The sequence below is a fragment of the Amblyomma maculatum genome, chromosome 2, assembly GCF_055883805.1.
Source record: "Amblyomma maculatum isolate TAMU_Amacu chromosome 2, ASM5588380v1, whole genome shotgun sequence".
In the NCBI taxonomy this organism is placed as follows: domain Eukaryota; kingdom Metazoa; phylum Arthropoda; class Arachnida; order Ixodida; family Ixodidae; genus Amblyomma; species Amblyomma maculatum.
Genome location: NC_139345.1, coordinates 149,082,700 through 149,101,530, shown reverse-complemented (window position 1 = coordinate 149,101,530; position 18,831 = coordinate 149,082,700). Strand labels below are relative to the sequence as shown.

Here is an 18,831-nt window from a genome sequence, read left to right as displayed (position 1 = left end):
AATAATACAGGTTTTAACAATATATCGGTTACAACAATCAAAAGTTGCTGCACTGTCCACTTTTGTATGTTTTCTATGGTAAATTAATCCGCTTACTACAATGCCCCCATGCTGCATTATTGGTTATAACAATGAAGTCTGTCTCCTGAGTGCTCGTGCTAAAATGTAGTAGAATGCGAAATCATTGAAAAGAAAAAAAAAAGAAAATGCCAAACGCTGCACCCTTCCCGCCGCGTGCTCATACAATAGAGCCTGTTTTCTGGCTTTCTCCGCATCGCCAGCATCGCGCGCCTCTCGCCCGCCACCCTTCCACCGCTCCGAACACAAATGGGCTGTGCCCACAGTCTACGCCACGTCACCATCCGAAACACGAATGGACCTCGCTAACGCGCTGATCTGCTCGCTCGCCATTCATTCTGCACAGTTCTGTCAACGGATTTGGTTGTTTGTGTTAGTTGATTATGTAGAAGTCGTTCCTGGCCACGTGGTTTCTCCATCTCGTTTGAATCGCTGCCGAAACAGAAGATGGCTGATCCGCCCGCTGATTATATCAGACGATGTTGCCAGTGAAAAGAAAGTGTACGGCTATCGATTTTGATTCAAAGTGCAGTATCATGAAGGACTGCAAAGCTGATAAGAAAATGAGTCGATGATCATCCGCTTTGCTGAGAAGTTCGACAAAGAAAAGTGCTCACTTGAAAATGTACCCAAACAGGTTCGACAAGGTGCCTATAAGGAGGTGAAGGAGGCCCTCTACGAGTGGTTTCTTGGTGCCCATGCCCAGAACTTGTCTATCACTGGGCCGATTCTGGCCACAAAGTCAAAGCAGTGTGCCCTGCTGATTAACAATGTCGACTTCCAGCCAGGTGGCGGCTGGATACAGTGCCTCAAAGAGACACACGGTATTGTCTACACAAGGGAGCTTCGCTTTACGTGGAGAAGAAGGAGAAGTGGCTGCAAGAAGCATTGCCCCGCATCCTCGACAACTATGTTGATGCTGACGTATACAATGGCGACGAAATGGGCCTTTTATAGACGTTGACCTCCAAGATGCATGTACTGAAGGAGACACGTGCAAGAGCGGCAAAAACAGCAAGCTGCGCCTCACTGTGTTTTTGTGCGCCAACATGAATGGGAGCAACAAGTGCTCCACTTTTGTCATTGGGAAGTCAAAAATTCCCTGCTGCTTCTGCGGTGCTGCCCGGATACCAGTAAGCAACTGTAACAATCCCAAGGCATGGATGACACGGGAACTTTTTTGCGAGTGGCTGTTGGAGTTTCATCAGTTCTTCGGGCGATTGAAGAGGAAGGTGGCGCTTGTCCTGGATAATTGTAGTGTTCATCATTCCATGTCCAAGCTCTCAAACATGGAAGTTTTTTTCCTGCCTCCGAACACGACGGCAGGCTTACAACCCATGGATGCCGGCGTGATCTCTCATTTTAAGGTGATGTATCACGTCCTGAGCAAGTTAGTCTTGTTGATGGACATGGCCGTGTGGACAAGAAATAGGGAGCAACCAGACTTGAAAATCAATCTGCTGATGGCTGTGCAGTTTATATTTGGTGGTCCGAAGTTGGCGTTTCTACGGTGTGGAACTGCTTTAGGAAAGCGTGCTTTGTCCGAGGCAGGAGTGACTTAGACGAAGCCTACAAAGTTCCCATCGACGAAGTGATGCCAGAACTTTGGTCTGCAGTCGATGAGGACCTTCAAGACTCGAAAGAGTTTCTGCATTCGGATGATGCACTAGTAACATTAGAACTTCTCACCCATGAGGTGATCGTCGCGAACGTGCTTGAATCGGACAGTGACGACGACACTGACGGCGACGACGGCAGCGATAACGAGGCTGCCTCAATGTTGTCCTCGCAGGAGGCCTTGCAGTTGATTCAGTCCCTCTGGGGCTTCGTTATCGCGAGGGACCTTCGGCTGCACTACGTGGTGTACCTGGATGCCAGGGAAAAGGATGTCGGCAAGCTTCCTGTGAGGCAAGAAAGGCCGACAGAAATGGGGCTTCTCGTGTAAGCTAGTGAGAAGTATGGGGAGAAATGCTTGTGGCGATTTCACCCCGGTGTTTCTTCAGGATTTCTCAAGCTGAGAGGTGGCAGTGGCAACCTTCTCATATTTTTTACAAGGCCCCTTTCAGGGCCACCAAAATGATGCCTTGGCGGGGCTCGCATGTCACTTGCCGTCTGTGACCCCTCTTTGCAGTTATGCTTTTTTTTGTGCAACCCATTTACAACAGTTATCGGTTATAACAATGAAATTTTCGTGGCACTTGAATATTGCTATAAGTGGACTTGACTGTAATGCGCTTCTACATGCGCCACAGACCCGACAGTTGTGCTCAAATGTTCGACAGCCCTTTGAATTTTTCGAACTTGTGCCCTTCTGTATACCACGTGCTTACGTATGTCAGTCAAAAAATTCCTACCAGTTACATTCCTTTAAACGTCACACAGCTGCCATAGTATCGTGGCCAGTCAGCTGTGTCAATCTGGCATATCGGAAGGCCGGTGTAGAAGCTCCAGACTTTGTGAGCCCAAACAATGACGAGAGAAGGGAGAAAAGCACGAAGACCAGCTGGGATATAGCCCTTCTGTCACTTCGTGACATTAAGCCCCCCCCCCCCCCCCCCCCCCCCATTTTTAATTTTTTATTTTTTTTTACAGCCTTGCGTGTGAATCAAGACTACGTTATTTACGCTGAACTCAAAGTTGGAAGGCACACTTAGGACTAGTGAAAACGCGAAAAGCCGCAGACACTTTTGCATGTCTGAGTTCTTTCAGCAAACTTTTTTTCTGAGAAATGGTTCATGCGCGCATTTTGTTGTATGCGGCTACTGGCATACGCTAGGAACTTTGAGCTGTACAGCAATGAGAGGAGATGATCCATCAGATGAAGTCACTAAGCGCAAGCCGCTTTTCCCCCTCACCTGCCGGCCTCCCACAAGAGCCGCAGCCGAAAGTGGGTTTGCCCACGTGCCAAGTCAGTGCCATGACATCATCCCATTTGCATGCAGCACCTATCAGCACAACACGTGTGCCTCATTGGAGTGATGACATGGTCATTTAGGGACTATGTCTTGGCACAACAACGATCACTGACAGAACTTCTTCACCTGACAGGGCTAGTAATGCTTTTGGGTTAACAAGCTGCAGTCGGTGGTAAGCATGTTTGAGTACGGCAGCTATGACTGACAGCTTAACTGCAGCCAGAACCCCCATGTAACAGAGGATGTAACAAACTACAAATTCCCATAACATGTCCCTCCGGGCCGGGCCCTTCAACTTTGAGATGCTCACTTGTGTGCACAGAAAACCAAATAGAGAAGCATGCATTATTCACACAGGAATTGAAGAATGGTCTATTTATCTTCAACCTCTCACCATCCTTTGTGGCACCAGCAGCGAGGGCAAAAAATAAAAGCCTCCAGGAAGTAAGAGGCGTCATCATAGAAGTTGCATCCCTAAATAAAGGCACTCCAGGGACATTATGGTTCAAAACAATTTGAACCTCACTTAATTTAATTTGACTTTTTCAAACTGTACTACGTGGCCCAGCCAAAGTGTCACAGAAGTCAACATTTAAAAAGCACGTCAATTCAAATGCGAGCCAGTTCTGCAACGGGCGATTTGAACTCCGGGAGTGACATTCGAAGCATTTCTCTCACTTCTCTTTATCTCCCTCTCTACCCCAAACACACAAATGCGCTGCGGAAAAAAACACACACACCGTGTGCTTAAAATTTGAGTCGTCTGTAGTAACGAGTTGTGAAGGGAGAAACATTCACAAAAAAAAGATAAAAATGCCATGACTTATGTCTGCCTTCGTGCCCAGTGGAGGCCAGTGAAGCTGAAACTGGGCAGAATTCTTATAGCTACAGGCCCACTACCTTTGCCACATTTGACATAATGTGGTGCAACTTGATGTGCTGCGTGATGTGGTCAATGGCACCTCAAGGATAAATGACTTAACTTGTACAACATTTTATACCGTATGAATTGCTGCTATGTATTAGTATTCAGTTGGCTGAATGCTGCCAAATTCCGCTTATGTGGCACGAGCTGCACACAGAGCTTTCTTCAAGTGCAATACACAAAGTTGTAAGGTGCATCGACTAGGCAACTGAGCACTGTGAACATGAAAAAAAAGAAAAAAAGAAGAAGAAAAGGAAATCGCTCAGTTATTCGCATTTCTTAATCGGTTCCTCTTGTGTAATGAAAAAAAAAAAATGCAGAGACGGAAATATCTGACTCAGTACCGATTTTGCTCTCGACACCATCTGTGTATTATAGCACCAAAAATACAAAGGCCTTAATCGGCTGCGCATATTCCCTTTGCCCATTGGCCAGACAGTGAAATTCCATAATTAACAAAGTGTAAACACATTGAAAATGTTTGGTCCTTAGAAAGCTGTTCCTAATATTAGCCACTCATATTAGCAGGACTCTCTTACCAAGGCACAACTGTACATGCAATGACTACAGGCTCTGTGATGATGCTAAGAATAGTGTGGGTGGCAACACACACACAAAGAAATAAAAACTATAGAGAGAGGACACCTAATTTTCACCATTAAAGCACTAACTACATGAGGCAACAATTCACAGCGACACGCTGCACGATGCTGTTGCACGGTGGGCTGAGGGCCACCAAAGCATTGCCACTCGTCGCGTCACTCAGGATTTGGGCTTTTAGAAAATTTTGCCTGTCGCTCGGAAGCAGTTTGCGAGGCAGCCAATCGCAGAAGGCTTTGGGGTACACAATTTTTGCTTTGGCTGCTTTTTTTTTTTTTGTGAGAGAAGCTTGTTTTTCTACTCCGGCTTGAGCGATCAAAGAAGCTGCAGATGCTCACTTCGTCTGATCCGTGCACATATATGAGTGCATCGAGAAAGTTCAGTAAAGGATTGGCAGGGCAATAAAGGAAAACGGAAGGCTAGTGCAGCAATACTTTGTCGAAAGGAGCAGGAGAGCCAGTCTGCATCGCAGTGTAGCGGCACACCACTGCTCAGTGTCCCTTAGAAACGCGATGTGTTACAAGAATGTTACACAAAAGGAGTTGCCCAAGTTGCCAGCTCAACTTGACCACACCGTCTGCATGCGATGATTTCCCGCTATGGTCGACCATGCTGTTCTTGAAGGGAGCGCCAGTGGTCTAGTGACTTCATACAACTCTCCAATCAATTGGCACCCGGCGAAGTCACTGGCCAACTGCAACCTGCCAGAGGCATCTTCATGATTTTTTTGAGGCTCCGAGGTTTCAAACAGTTGACACTGCTGACGCCGACGCTAACGCCGCTGGACAATTTTAGGGAAAACACACTATTTCACAAGGGTAAATCGAAAAAATGGGATATCTGTAAGTTTTGACCTTTGATCTTTGGATGCGTGCAGATTTGCAGGTGCTGCCAACCAATCTTTCACCACTGAGATGGGAGGGCGACATTGGAAGACATTCTTTCAGAAGTGTTGGATCTCGGTCTATATAGGTACGTTGACCCTAGACCATACATGTACGTTTGTATGGTTTCATTGAAGTAGGGCTTTATATCTACGTCGGGCTGTCTTTCATATAATGCAGTATCTTACAATTGTACGCTACTGTATAATAACAGAGACACAAATTTTTATAAAAGACTAGTAGCAAAAACCATTTATGTGAATGAGGATCTGCTAAAGGAGCCGGCAAATGGGAACCATTAATGGTATCGCGTGATACCCTTAACAGCAAAGCTTAGTAATGTCCACTTTAGACAGCGTGAACAATGACAGACAAGAAGACAGTGGCAACACAACCTACATCTACCAAAATAAACTAAGCCAAACTAGTGCTTTCAAATGTTATATGTTTCGGAAGCCCGATGTTCCAAACCTGCCTGATTATTTAGACCCTGCCACGGCAGCATCATGTGCTCCATAGGGTCGATGCATGACACTGACCAAAATTTCAGATTGAAACCTCTCTACATCCAATTTTCCGGACATTTAGTGCGTAGCACTATTAGCCACAATCACTAATTTCGCCGATGTCTGTCCGAAGCCGCTCACTCTTCTTTCGTGAAAAGAAGGCGGCAACGCGAGCGTTGCGCGGTTCAGCATTGAGGAGGCGGAGCGGCTGCACAGCTGCAGCAGAAGCCTCTCTCTCTGTCCGTTTGTCTGTCCGTGAAGTTGAAGAGGAGGAAGGGAAAGTGGCGACGTCCGCATCACGCGACTTAACACTGAGGGGGCGGAGCGGCCGCATAGATGCACCTAGTGAGAGAATAAGACAGTGAGAGAGGGGCGTGTCTGTTGCGGGCATGGCGGCAGTCACTGGGTAGCGTTGCACAAGCGTGTGCTACTCCGGAGTGAGCAGTCGTGTATTGCTCACGCGTGCTCAACTTCGGTATCTCTCCCCTTGCATCAGTCACTCTGCAGCCTTCACAGACAGCAGACGTTCATGCGCGCCGCTCCCTGGATCTCGGCTCCGAGCTGCTCGTCGCGTCGTGAAGCAGCTTGTGCTCACCTCCGCACCTTGCGCTCGCCTTCAAGAGCGTTTTCCTCTCTCTTTTCTCTTCCCCTATGATCCCATTCCAGACCTTTCGACCGAAAAGCAGTGCATTGTAAAAGGGTACATTGTGCCTGTTTTCGCTCATTTCTGAAGATCGTGTAAGGAAAGCTGAGGAGGCGGCTGCGCCGCGCGTTTGCTTCGCGTCGCAATATAGATAAAGCCGGGCCGTCTGGCACTTCGGCGCAGGTTCGACGTGCTGAAGTACAACGGTTACGTAGGCAGCGGCATCGCGCGTCTACTGATTCTGATGCTGTAGCTAAACAGTGCAAGAATCTAGAAGCACAAAGAACGAGGAAACACGCCAAGCGTGCTCGGGAAACTGCTTAAGACATTGAGCGTCGTCATAAAACGGATGCCGAAGCGAAGAGAAACAAACGTGCGATAGAAACTCCAGGAGAACGGGCTGCGCGACTGCAAGCGATGGATAAGTATAGCAGGGATAAGCAGTGCTACACACCTACTTCACATTTGATTAACTATGCAAATCGGCAGTAATTTTTTTCTCTCAATCGCAAGTAAAACTGCAAAAAGCTACCAAAACATCACTGCCATTTTGTTTTTCTGCAACCTCGAGTCCACGATGCATGCATCCTGCATACCCACTATACTCTTGATAAGAGTCGCGACTAGCTGTAGCAAGTCAATCAACCCGTTACTCCTTGAAATTGGGCAACCTGCGTCGTGGTGGTCATGGGCCCCTGCTCCATGGTTCCATCGAGTGGCAGTGACGGAGCTCCACCGCACGAAGGACGGGCCAGTAAGTGCAAGCGTGGTCCTATCACATGACCATACATCCCGACTTGCGTGTAGCTGTGAGCGAGAGAGCCAGGGGAGTGGGTTGCCGCAGCGACACGAGTGCGCTTGCATACTTTGATGCGCGAGCTCAGAGGGAGGAAAAAAAAACATTGTGTGTCTGCCTAGTGCCCCGAAAAGCGCCTGCTGGCAACTGACAACAGGTACCAGTTTTACTTCATTCTGCAATACAGCGGGTGTCCCAACTAAACATGACCTCCAAGGAAGCTCACACAAGACGTCACTTTTCTTTTTTTGAAGCCAACGTGTGCAGCACACGACTTCCACAGCCCCCGCAGAGACAGCCATCACCACCACATTTTCTTTTTTCATGCGGGAGAAAAAATTTATCTATGGTTTAACTTGTCGTTATATACCTGGAGTCACACAAGAGCTATCTGCATGGCTACACCTAGGTTCGGCTTCAAAGTAAAGGCATGGCTTTTGCACATAGTAGTAGTTTACTCTATGGTTTCAGCTTTACTTATGCCATAAGGGGCACTTTTGACCCCTACAGTGCGATGAGGCAAAAGCGTCTGTTGCAGAGTAGTCCACTAACCTCCACTACCACACCTCTTTCTTTCTTGTTTTCACTCCCACCTTTGCGGTTACGCTATCGTAATCTACCAACCTACATATAAAGCCCCACTTTAACTCAGCCATATGTACGTGCCTGCGTGGCCTAGGTATAACGTGAATGCAAGGGTTTCGGCAGGCTGATTGTGATATCACCCTTCCATATTGAAGGAGAGACCAGAGTTGGCAGCTCCTGCCAAAACCAGTCCTGCTTATGTCCAGTTAGTGCTAAGCCATGTCAGCTGCCAGCTACCGCCTCCCACGACCTCCTCCTTTCTTTTTCTTCTAGCGGTCGCTAGGCAACGGCTCAAGGTCAGTGCGACCACGACGAAAGTGTAATCACGGTGAAGTGGCTAGCGTAGTGTAGCTCTCGCTACAAAAGAAAAGAAAGAGCGCTAACGTTGAGTCACATGGAAGTAGTGATGCTCCAGCTGAACATTTGACAGTGTCCCGTGAACATTACGCCGCTGCGACTGTCAGAGGTTTTTCCCGCGATCGCCGCCGCGCCGGACAGGAGACCGGCTGTGAGAAAGAGGAAAAGCTGCTCAGTAAATAAAGTGATGTTTATGCTGAAGCCTTTTTTTTTTGGACTGCCTGGTTTTTTGGATGCTTTTTTGGCCCCTTCAGGGTCCGAAAAATCGGTCGGCAACTGTATCGCGTTTACCCACGTTAAACATCTCAGACTTTTTTTTTTTCTTTTTTCTTTTTTTCTGTGCGGGGGTAATAATTCCTTTGTGTTAAAAGGCCTCCGCACAGCACCTTTCCTTGGGTGGTGACTACGGTGACAAGTACAGCATTTGCGCATTTAGAGCCACTTTAGAGGCATTTACCTTCCATCATCATCCAATCTCTGGTTCCCTGTTCACATGTGAGTTATGCCATCTGCAATTAAGTGAGGCACAACTAGAGCACAAATTATCCAGCTTCCAGAATTAAAGGGGGTTGAAATAAAGAGGTTTTCCTGCATTTCGCAGTTCTGCTCTTGAGTAACGTGTCTTTGTGGTTACCACAGAACTAGGATGCGCTTCATTGAAAAATGCCGCGACTCTGTATCAAGGCGCCAGCCTTGATGAAAGTATGCTTTTCCTTGTTGTTCATGAATGCTAGTAAAATGATCAACGAGACGCTGAATCCTTACAGCAAAACTGGGCCTTGCAGATGTTAGCCCAACCCATATGCAAATACACCTCTAGGCGCTCTCACCTTCGACCTTCGCTTGTTCTTCAACACAGGAACATAATCCTTGTCAGCTTGATGACTTCGTTTCTGAAAAAAGAATGCCAGCACGGGTCAGTCTGCGGTGCTGTATGAGCGTGCAGAATCAACGGAGCACCATTACACTCTGGTTCTGATGAATGGTGCAACGGAACATGCAAATGAGAGCAATGCCAAAGTCCTAAGGTGGGGGCGAATGGAATGCAGCAACTGTATGATGCGCTGTACATGCTGTATATGTGAGTGTGTGTATGTGCAGGGTGTCTAGCAAACCACTATTTTCAAAATCCCTGACTTTTCCAGGTTTTCCCTGATTACTTCAGGTTGAATTCCCTGACAAGTGAAGAGGCTAAAAAATGTAGCTGCTGATAACAAGCATAGACGAATAACTCCCCACAAAAGGCTATTTATTAATCACATTCTGCAGTTTACAATAGTGAAAGGCTGTTATTAGTGTTAATGACAGGGAAAAATGTTGTAAGTTTACTGAAAATTAAAAGCGCACTGATGCCAGCCTCAGCAGAGCTCTTTGATACTATACCGGTTGAGAAATTTCGTATAGGCCCCATGTATAAAAAAAAAACGGCGGTTTTGATTGGTCAAAATTTGGCTGTATATAGGGTGCCTCAATGCGAGGAACCCTAGCTCACGACCGGTTTCAAAGGAGAGCGCGGTCCTCTTAGCGCGCGCTTAGCGAAAAAATGGTCAAAAATCGATTTTGAGAAAGAAACTCATTTTCAGAACATTTATCCATTCGAGCACCTGCAATCAAATTATAACGCTGAATTCGGTCAGGAATTGTGATAAAATCAGCTTTCAAAATGTCACGGCAGCCACAAAATGCCTCCCGAAATTGGAAATTGTGCTCGAAACTCCCGCATGCGCCACGGGCGTTGCATCCGGCCGATCGCCGCCATCTTGGACTCTGTTTAAAGCTGCTTTCTATGAGCGCAATTTGTGCCATTTCAAATTGGCTTCGCTCAAGTGGATTGGCTGCGCGCCAGTTTTGCAAACGCCATTTATGATCTCTGATTGGCTCTTATGTGGCGCGCTTCAAAAGTGCGCTGTTCTACATCTCCCATTGGCTGGCGTGATCGGCGTGTCATTTTTTTTCTTTCTGCTTTGTGTTCGTCGCCGTGGCCGCCGCTTCATGCGAATCTCTGTTTGCGCTCGTGTTTCTCGATGCACTGCTCTGTTGCTGGAAAACAGTATAGACTGTAATTGTGCATGCAATGGAAAGCCGTAAAAAAACGGGCGAGGAACAAAAACCAGAAGACATCGGCCACAAGCGTGCCGTCGGGACAGTTGAGTTGCAGCCGGTACCAGACTTGTTAGATGTGCAGAGACTATCAACCACGCTGCTCGATGACGACACCGTGGGTTCAAATTACAGCGCGAATTGCATCCCGGATTAGGATACACTCTGAGTTGACGCCGCTGCGTACTACTCTATGGTGGGAGCCGGCGCAAAGTTCATTCTGTTGGGGAAAGTCCACGACCAAACGCGAGTTTCACCTTGGCGTTAGCACCGAAAACGACGCTGGTACCGAGTTCGTGATTATGGACATGAAAGTGGTAAGCAATTTTATCGTGCACACGAAGCGCGGAACCTGCGGTGAGATCGTAAAGATGTGAGCGGTCAACCGCTGAGTGTCACAACGGACCTCAGCTGTAGCTCAGCTCGCCGATCGCTTTAGCGCTGGCCGCTGCTGGTGCAATTATTCCTGCTTTTTGTTGCGTACTACTTCCCCGCAGCGCTTCCGCATATTTTATTGGGTACCCAACTGACATGCATATTGGTTCTCCTATTGTGGCAGCTCAACCATGCACCGGCATCAAACTAATATATCACGTGTCGGCCCCCACCGTGGCCGCGCGCTCAGCCCAAAATAGAAAAAACAAATCTGAATGAATCCCAAGCTTGCTGTGCGCCAACTTAAGATGAAAATGCCCTGCAGAATATATTGTGCCATTTTCCCTGACTTGGCGAAATTTTGGTGGTTTCCCTGACATTTGCCTGATTTTTCCCGGTGCATGAAATTTCCCTGACAATAGACCTCTCCTCGGGTACGTCACGCAATGCGAGTGACGTCACAGTGGTGACGTTTCCGGTTTGCGCCGCAGACGCCGATGGGCAAAACAGTCGCCTGAATGCATGCGCTCGCATAGAGATTCGCTGCGTGAGCAACAATAATCTTCATTGCGGGCATTGGGACCTTTGCCTCGACCTTGAATCGTAATGCCTACGAGCTGCTGTGCACTGGGATGCACCAACCGCGCCAAGAAAGGCTTTGGTATACGCTTTTTTCGTTTTCCACGGGACGAAAATCTGAAAGTGTGTGTGCACGAACTGCGCCGAGATAAATGGAAGCGCACAGACTGGATCTGCGGAACTTGCCCATGCTGATTTGTTCTAGAGTTCAGCTAGTTTATCATTCACTGGACTTATTACACTATCTGGTGATCTACATAAAACTGTTTGACTGCAGGTTGTTTTGTACCCATAGAAGTAGGGGCTTTGAGAAGGCAAGCCGTACCTCATTATTTACCTTCTTCGTTAACATTTTTTCATGTTTCCTCAAAAAGGGTGCTCAACTCAACCTCTGTTGGGCTCATATATATGCAGCTCATCTCAATGGTAAGTAGCAATTAAAAAGGTATGTTGTCAGAGAGCTTAACCTATAACTAAGGTAATAAAAGATCAAGTAGTTAGCGAGAATAAAAAAATTGTTATGTACACTTTCATGGAACTGGTTGTTCCACTCACAAAGCTGTGAACTAGTGGACTGAATGAGTCCAGATGAAACGACCATTTCCACTTTGAAGAGTAAATAAGCTACATGCGTGGCTAAACTAAAAGATAAATGTTTATTACTGTTAAATGTCAAGCATTACAAGAGCGCGCACACTTTGAAACTTGTAGATTACCATTCGAGCTATTACAGCAACTAAAGTGCCAGAACCTCTAGAAAACGTTCAGTGTGCACAGGGATGGTAGAAGGTAATAAACATTTTAATTGTAACAAACTGGTAGCATAGTACGACTTACAAGTGTAAAGGCTAGACTTGCAAGCGTAAAGGCTAGATAGGCAGGGTCTGAAGTGCTCAGGCGGCACATGGGTTGTGAGGCACGTCGCATAACACGGATCCGGAGCATTTTGGCCACCTAAGACTTGACACTGCACGACACAAGAGCACGCTTTCAACTTTGGCCCCATCGATAAGTTGCCGCCGCTGCAACCGCAGCCGGGATCGAACCAGCGACGTCGAAAACCTTATAACACGATAACAAAATACGAGATCCTATGCTCTGCGTATCGCAGGCTGATTTCATGCGTGAAGGATATATTCTGGCGGGACGATGTACTGCACTTCCAATCTGCCACATGCATTCATATTCCTGCCTATCAAAGTAACCTGTTAAAACGCTATTGCTCGACGTCACACCGAACACAGCTTACCCGGCCATGCATGTGCAGTGAGCTGCCTGTACGACTCCGTCCTTGTGCAAAAGCGTCCAGGCTTCATATAGCTCGCCGGTGGTTCTCTGCGACGGCGCCACTTTAGCTTTTAAAAAGCCGCACGGCACTTTAAGGCAGCGTCGGCAATGAAAACTTGCCGCACATGCCTTTCCGCTGCAAGAACGTAAGCCTTCAACGAGCGATAGGACTTCAAGCTATCCCTGGCGTAGCTAGGGCCGGGCGTCTGAACAAGATACAAGCATATGTCACCAAAACGAACATTCGGCCACAATTTGGGGTTATTTTTCCAGTCCTTCAAAAGGAAGGGGTCGGAGTATTGGTCCCCGTCAACTACTGACTTTTCAAAATACCGCCGGCGAGCGATTTCAGGCAATAACGTCGCATACTAAGGCAGCTCCATCGGTTTGGAATACACAGGAACGCATTGGAGGCTAGTCGAGACAAGGAATGGGCCTTGGTCGAGACCACGGCGTAAGAAATAATCGAGCCACAAGTGCGCGCCGCTGCATTCAGTACGGCCGCGGCCGAGAAACACGACGGATTTTGGCCATCGCCGCTGCATCGAAGAGCGCTGCAGTCGCCGCACGTGCGTTCCATGACGTCACGTTGTTTACTCGAGGGAGAGGTCTATTCCCGGTTTTCCCGGTTGCTAGACACCCTGGTGTGTGTGTACGTGCATGCATGTGTGTGTGTACACATGCTGAACAAGTGATTCACTAGTGGGGGGTCCTGGCTAGGGGTAAAATACAAGGGGCCCAATTTCAAAGCACATTTCAAGATGTAAAACCTCGTTACAAGAGACACTCAAGGGACCTGAAAAAAGATGTCCCTTGTAAGCAAGGTCCCTTGTAATCAAAAATTATAAAAGCACTGTGTTGATCAGTTTACTGCACATCAGCACACAAATGCATTCACACGCATTAACAGGAAATTGTTCAGGAAAGCTTAAAGAAGTTATTCATACTATAATATCTATTTTTGTGAGTGCAGAGTGTATTCCTTCCCAAATTCTGGAGGTAAAGAACTTCATTTTGCTAGCCTTCCTGTAGCTCTAATATCTTTGAATCACTCTTACATGCTCGTCATCCTCAGATGCTGTTACTTTTCCTCTGAAATGTCCCCGTAGTCACCCTCTATGGCACATGTGCCATTTATTTGCCCGACAATTGCACAGTCTGAAAGCTCTTCGGGAGCCCACAAGATTCACATCTGCAGATACGAATTCCTCAAAACATTATGGTACCTCTGCAGTCTCTTGTATGCGCGCCCATGCTTCATCTTCAAGGAAGCTTTCTACAGTATCCATATATGGGCCCTCTTACATCATGTCACCACATTTAAAGCCTGCTTGTCTGAAACAGTTTTTCACGGCTTTACTTCTCAGGCCATTCCAGACACCTGAAATCACCTGAACCGCAAACTTCGCATCAATTACTATTGTACAGTCTTGCTGCCTGTCGAGCTACAGGTGTTCTACCAACCTTGTTTTGTACAACAACTTGAGAGAGTGCATAATGCCTTTGTTTTTGGTTAAAGGTAGGGTGTGGAGTTTGGAGGGAAAAAGCTTTGGTGGCTTTGAGCACGAGAACTTTGTGCTGCAAGAAGCATTGTCCACAAAGAGAAAGACAACAGAATTCTGAGCTTTCATCTTGTGACCAAATTTTAACAGTGAGGAGTTAAAAATGTTGGATGTCATTCATGCATTTTGATTAGTTTCGTAGGTGACAGTAATGTGATGCCAGTGGCTGAAACAACGGGGTCGTTTTGATCTTCCAATAATGGGGAAGCACTCCTTCTCAGTTTCTGACATACACAACAAAAAGGATGCCGATATGGAACAGAATTTAGCCGAGGGAATCTGAAGTGCATCATGTACGAGTTGGTATGTTTCAGCTGCATTGCATGAGCACACCTGGGTTGTGTCTCTTCTAAATAGTGAAGATTTTACTCCAGGGACCTGAAAAAGTTGTCCTTAGTAACCGAGTGTCTCTTGTAGCCATGTCTCTTGTATGCAATGTTGTTAACATGGCAGACATAGGAAAACCAACCAAACCATTTTTAACTGTCTCTTATAACTAAGTGTCTCTAGCAACAGTGTCTCTTATAATGAGATTTATTTGTAGCTGTCAACCCACAATGTTTTTGTTTTGACAGTGGCTTTAACAACTTTTGCATCTTTCACCCTGCTGAAGAATACCCTCTCATTAAACAATAATCAGTTAAGTGCAATTAGCAACCGCTTATACGACTGGCATAAACTGGGGTAAGCCAAACAATATAAATTTCCTCCAGTTTGTGAATGGAAGTTGGTAGATGATTTGATTCCCAATGCACTTTCGCAATTTCAAGTATTCGAACTTTTCAAACACTCGGAAATTATGACACTCTTATTAGTCTGAGTTCATGGCAAAACATTGCAGTGTAATGGGCCAGTGCTTGCTAGTTTGAGTAACTTGCAATAATTAGTTAAGATAACTTGCTATTTCCTCATGAGATCTGCAGCCAGCACACAGTAACTGCAAAGCTTGTTCAAAACCATTGCACTGACTGCTCGCAGCTTCTGCGATGCAGCTTCTCACGGTCTGTGGGTTGAAAAACGAAGTGCTGCATTGGTCACAAACATGCCGGTTATCCATGCAAATGGATGCCAAGGATGCTCTTATTTTCAACCATTACACTAACAGACACAGTGCACAAGGAAGCAGAACTTGCAGTGCAAAGCAGGACAGACGAAGCAGCGTGCCGCGCTGCTGGGGTTGTTTCGTGGCAACCGCTGTCATTGTTTACGACTTCAATAAATTAGAGGCTGCGAACTTTGGGCCACAGAGAAGAAGAAAGATTATGCGAGAAATAAGTTAAACCTCGATATTATTGAATATATCGAACTCTTCGGAAATATTTTTGTCAAACACATGTATTTTTATTTTCCCATTGCGAACGCGGTTCTACATAAAACGGATATAACCAACTTCGCGATGCCAAGTACTACCGCACTTTAATAGCAGGAGGCAGGCTTCGTTGCACAACAAGTGTGTTGTGCGGCGCAGCAAACGTTCAGGACTACCTCGCAGGTGCTGACAGCGCCACAGATGCCATGTTGGCGTTGAGAGTTGACAGCCAAAGAAATCGTTCGCATCTCACAATCGCTGACAGCGCCACTTCAGCGGCAGCGGCAGCAGCACGATCGATTGTTGCTTTTGCCTTTCTGCATTTTAGTGTTAGCAGCGGCGAAGCCATCATTTCGGTGGAGGCTGCGTCAGTGGTCGTGTCTGACGCGCCGTCGGCAAACCTTGTCATGACCACGTGATCACAACATCACCGGCGGGCTATAAAAGGAGCTGCCTGAATAAATTTTTTGTTCTTGTTGCGTCATTCCTGCATGATGCTATATAACAGTGGCGACGAGATAGCGTGCTGGCGCTAGGCGAATTTACCTGCGCAAAAACGAGTGCCGGGCAGCCCCCGGAATTCACAGAGGCAGAAGGCACATGGCCTACGCACTGTGTTCGGCTAGAGGCTTACTTCGAAGCCCATAGCATCAAGGAACCAACAAAGAAGCGAGCACTGCTCATAGCTTCGCTCACGGACAGTGCGGTGCTAGTGTTGCAGGGGCGTTGTCGTCCAAAAAAAGTGAATGAGCTGAGTTACGAAGAAGTCGTCCGGCATTTGGAAGACCACTACGCTCCACAAGTTAACGAGATCGCTGCAAGTTATGCTTTCTTCATGCGCTCGCAAAAAGACGGGGAATCTGCCCATGACTTCACTGCGGAAATTAGATGACTAGCGGAGAAGTGCAACTTTGGAACGTCACTGGAGCGCATATTAAAGGACAGAATTGTGTGTGGTGTGCAAGATGAAGACGTCCGGCGAGATTTACTGGCTCAACGGAAGCTTACACTAGAAGAGGCGGAAGACTACAGGTGTATTCCATTATGTTCATCGTGGGGGAAAACGAAATGTTCAATATATTTGCTTTCTTTACACGGATGCCATTCTAAATACTGTTTGCTTTTAGCTCAAACTAGCTGTACAGAAATTCGAAACTATTTGAAAGTAACCTGGAATTCAAAATTAGTTGAGAATATTCTACTCAACTTACACTATGCTTTTACAATTCATATTCGCTGCTCCTCTCGAAATGTGATATTTTCTTAACTCAGGTAAGCAAAAAGGGCAACTCTGGAGGTATTTCGACAATCGCATATTCTGGTAGAAACTTTACTGAGAGTTTTCCTCTCCGCTGACACATTCTACCAAATTTGGATGCCGTGCAATAATTTATTCACGCGCAACTCTATTTAAAAATATGCAGTTTTTGTGGCCTCAGTTCAGACGGTTTCTGTGAACAACACTGCGTCTATGATGTCACAAACATTATACCCCACTTACTGCGCCCTGCCCACTTGATAATGAAATTTCGAGGCCTGTATTAGGCTATGTCAGGCTCTTATGTACTGCGTCACGATTCCCAGATTTTATTTCCACCGTTTAATGTGCGTGCGAGTTTTTCCAATACTGTATGTGATGTCCCAGTTTCGTCAAGCGAACGGCGTTTCTGGCTATTAAACCAGTTTCGATTTCGATTTGCTGTTCTTTCATTTCAAAAATAGTTCTACTCAGAATTTCAAAAAAAGGAATGTACTGCAATCAATAGCTCAAAATGACGAAAAAAACCACCGGAGTTGCCTTATCAACAAACAAGCTCTTGCATATCTACTTTAGCTGACCTTGCCAAAGAATAGCCATTATGTTGAGCTGGGCTTTGCTTTGTACACGATGTTGTCTTAAAAAATAGCATGAGTGTGTGCGTTGTGCACCTGTATTTGAACGCCTCGGCGGAATGTATGAAATATGAGAGTTGCCAGTGAAGAAATACCTACTGCTAACTTGATTAACAGAGAACTATGTGCAGTGCTTCAACGCCAATCAAGTACCGTAAAAACCCACGTATGATATGAGGCTTTTTTTTTCCCGATTTTATCATGTAAGATTTTTGTTTGGTATTTTAAGCAGATCCAAAAAAAATTGCAGCCTAAATTCACAATTCAGCCCTCATTATTAATCACTGCCATTAGCATCAGGCTTCCAGCGAGAGGAGGCGTTGTCTAGCGATGGCGTTAGCTGGCTGTTTCTATGAATTCAGTTTCACCGTGCTGACGCCGCGATGCGCATGCGGTCAGAAGCGTGCGAGTACACCTCACATGATCTCTAATATCTTGCACGGGTCTCTCACGGACCTCTCCAGCCACGCTGAGTTGCCCTATGACCGAATCGCTGACACTTGAACAGCATTTCCAAGGAGCATGTTGCTCGCATTTACGAGGACTGCGTGATATTGAAAGCGTTTAGAGATACCGAAAAAGATTTTATGCAGAAAGCTGTCTCTAGCAAGGGACTCTCGGCAGACGATACACGTACTGGACGAGGACTATTGCAAAAACTCTGAATCTGAGAACACTTCTGGGGCGCACATATTGCGCGCCTCCGTGTGGTACTAGATGCAAACAGGCGCATGATGGCCGGCTGCTCCTGCGCTGCCGAAGCGACCTACTGGTTTTAGAACAGCTGGAGGTGAACGTGAGGTGCCCTTCTCATCACGGTGCGTGAAATTCTCGTAACACGTGTGTACACGTAAGAAGGGGAGCGATACAGCAGCGGCACACAAAGGTTCGCGGCACCATTGATGCCTGGTGTGGGATTGTGTTGGACGCAAAAATGCCTACATTTCGCAGGAAATCGCGAAATTCAGTGTAAATAAATACTTCTGCTGACTTTTCCTCGCTTGCATTATATGCAGATGAAAACTTTGTTTTTCCCATTTTTGCTATTCCGAAATTACACAGCATATTATATGCGGGTTTTTACAGTACATCTTGATGGTGTGAGGTTAAGAGTAAATGAATATCGAAATCATCTAACAAAAATTAAAGATCTGCTGAGAATTAAAAAAATTTTAGGAAAATATAAATAGTAGGGGTGTGTGAAATTCGAAATTTCGAACAGTTTTCGAACTGCCTTTGCTATTCCGACTCGATCTTCACAGCCCTTTCAATATTTGGACCTCCTAAACATTCAAGAATGACAAATTTCATGTTCATCTAAACTGACAGCAAAATACTGTGACATGTCCAAAAGAGCAGTAGCACTTCTCAAACGACTTAACTTCCTCTTTCCTCATGAACACGACTGACAGCATCCAACAAAAGCTTGCAAGCAGA

At 46.3% G+C, this 18,831-nt stretch overlaps 1 protein-coding gene across 1 annotated transcript in view; it reads right to left on the bottom strand.

The window, feature by feature from the left end:
- Nucleotides 1–18,831, bottom strand: part of LOC146200149 (uncharacterized) — a 95,438-nt gene that overhangs the window by 43,224 nt on the left and 33,383 nt on the right. The window contains exon 6 of the mRNA XM_084595382.1: nt 9,120–9,182. Coding sequence (XP_084451508.1) covers nt 9,120–9,182 — 63 coding nt within the window. The remainder of the gene's footprint in view (nt 1–9,119; nt 9,183–18,831) is intronic.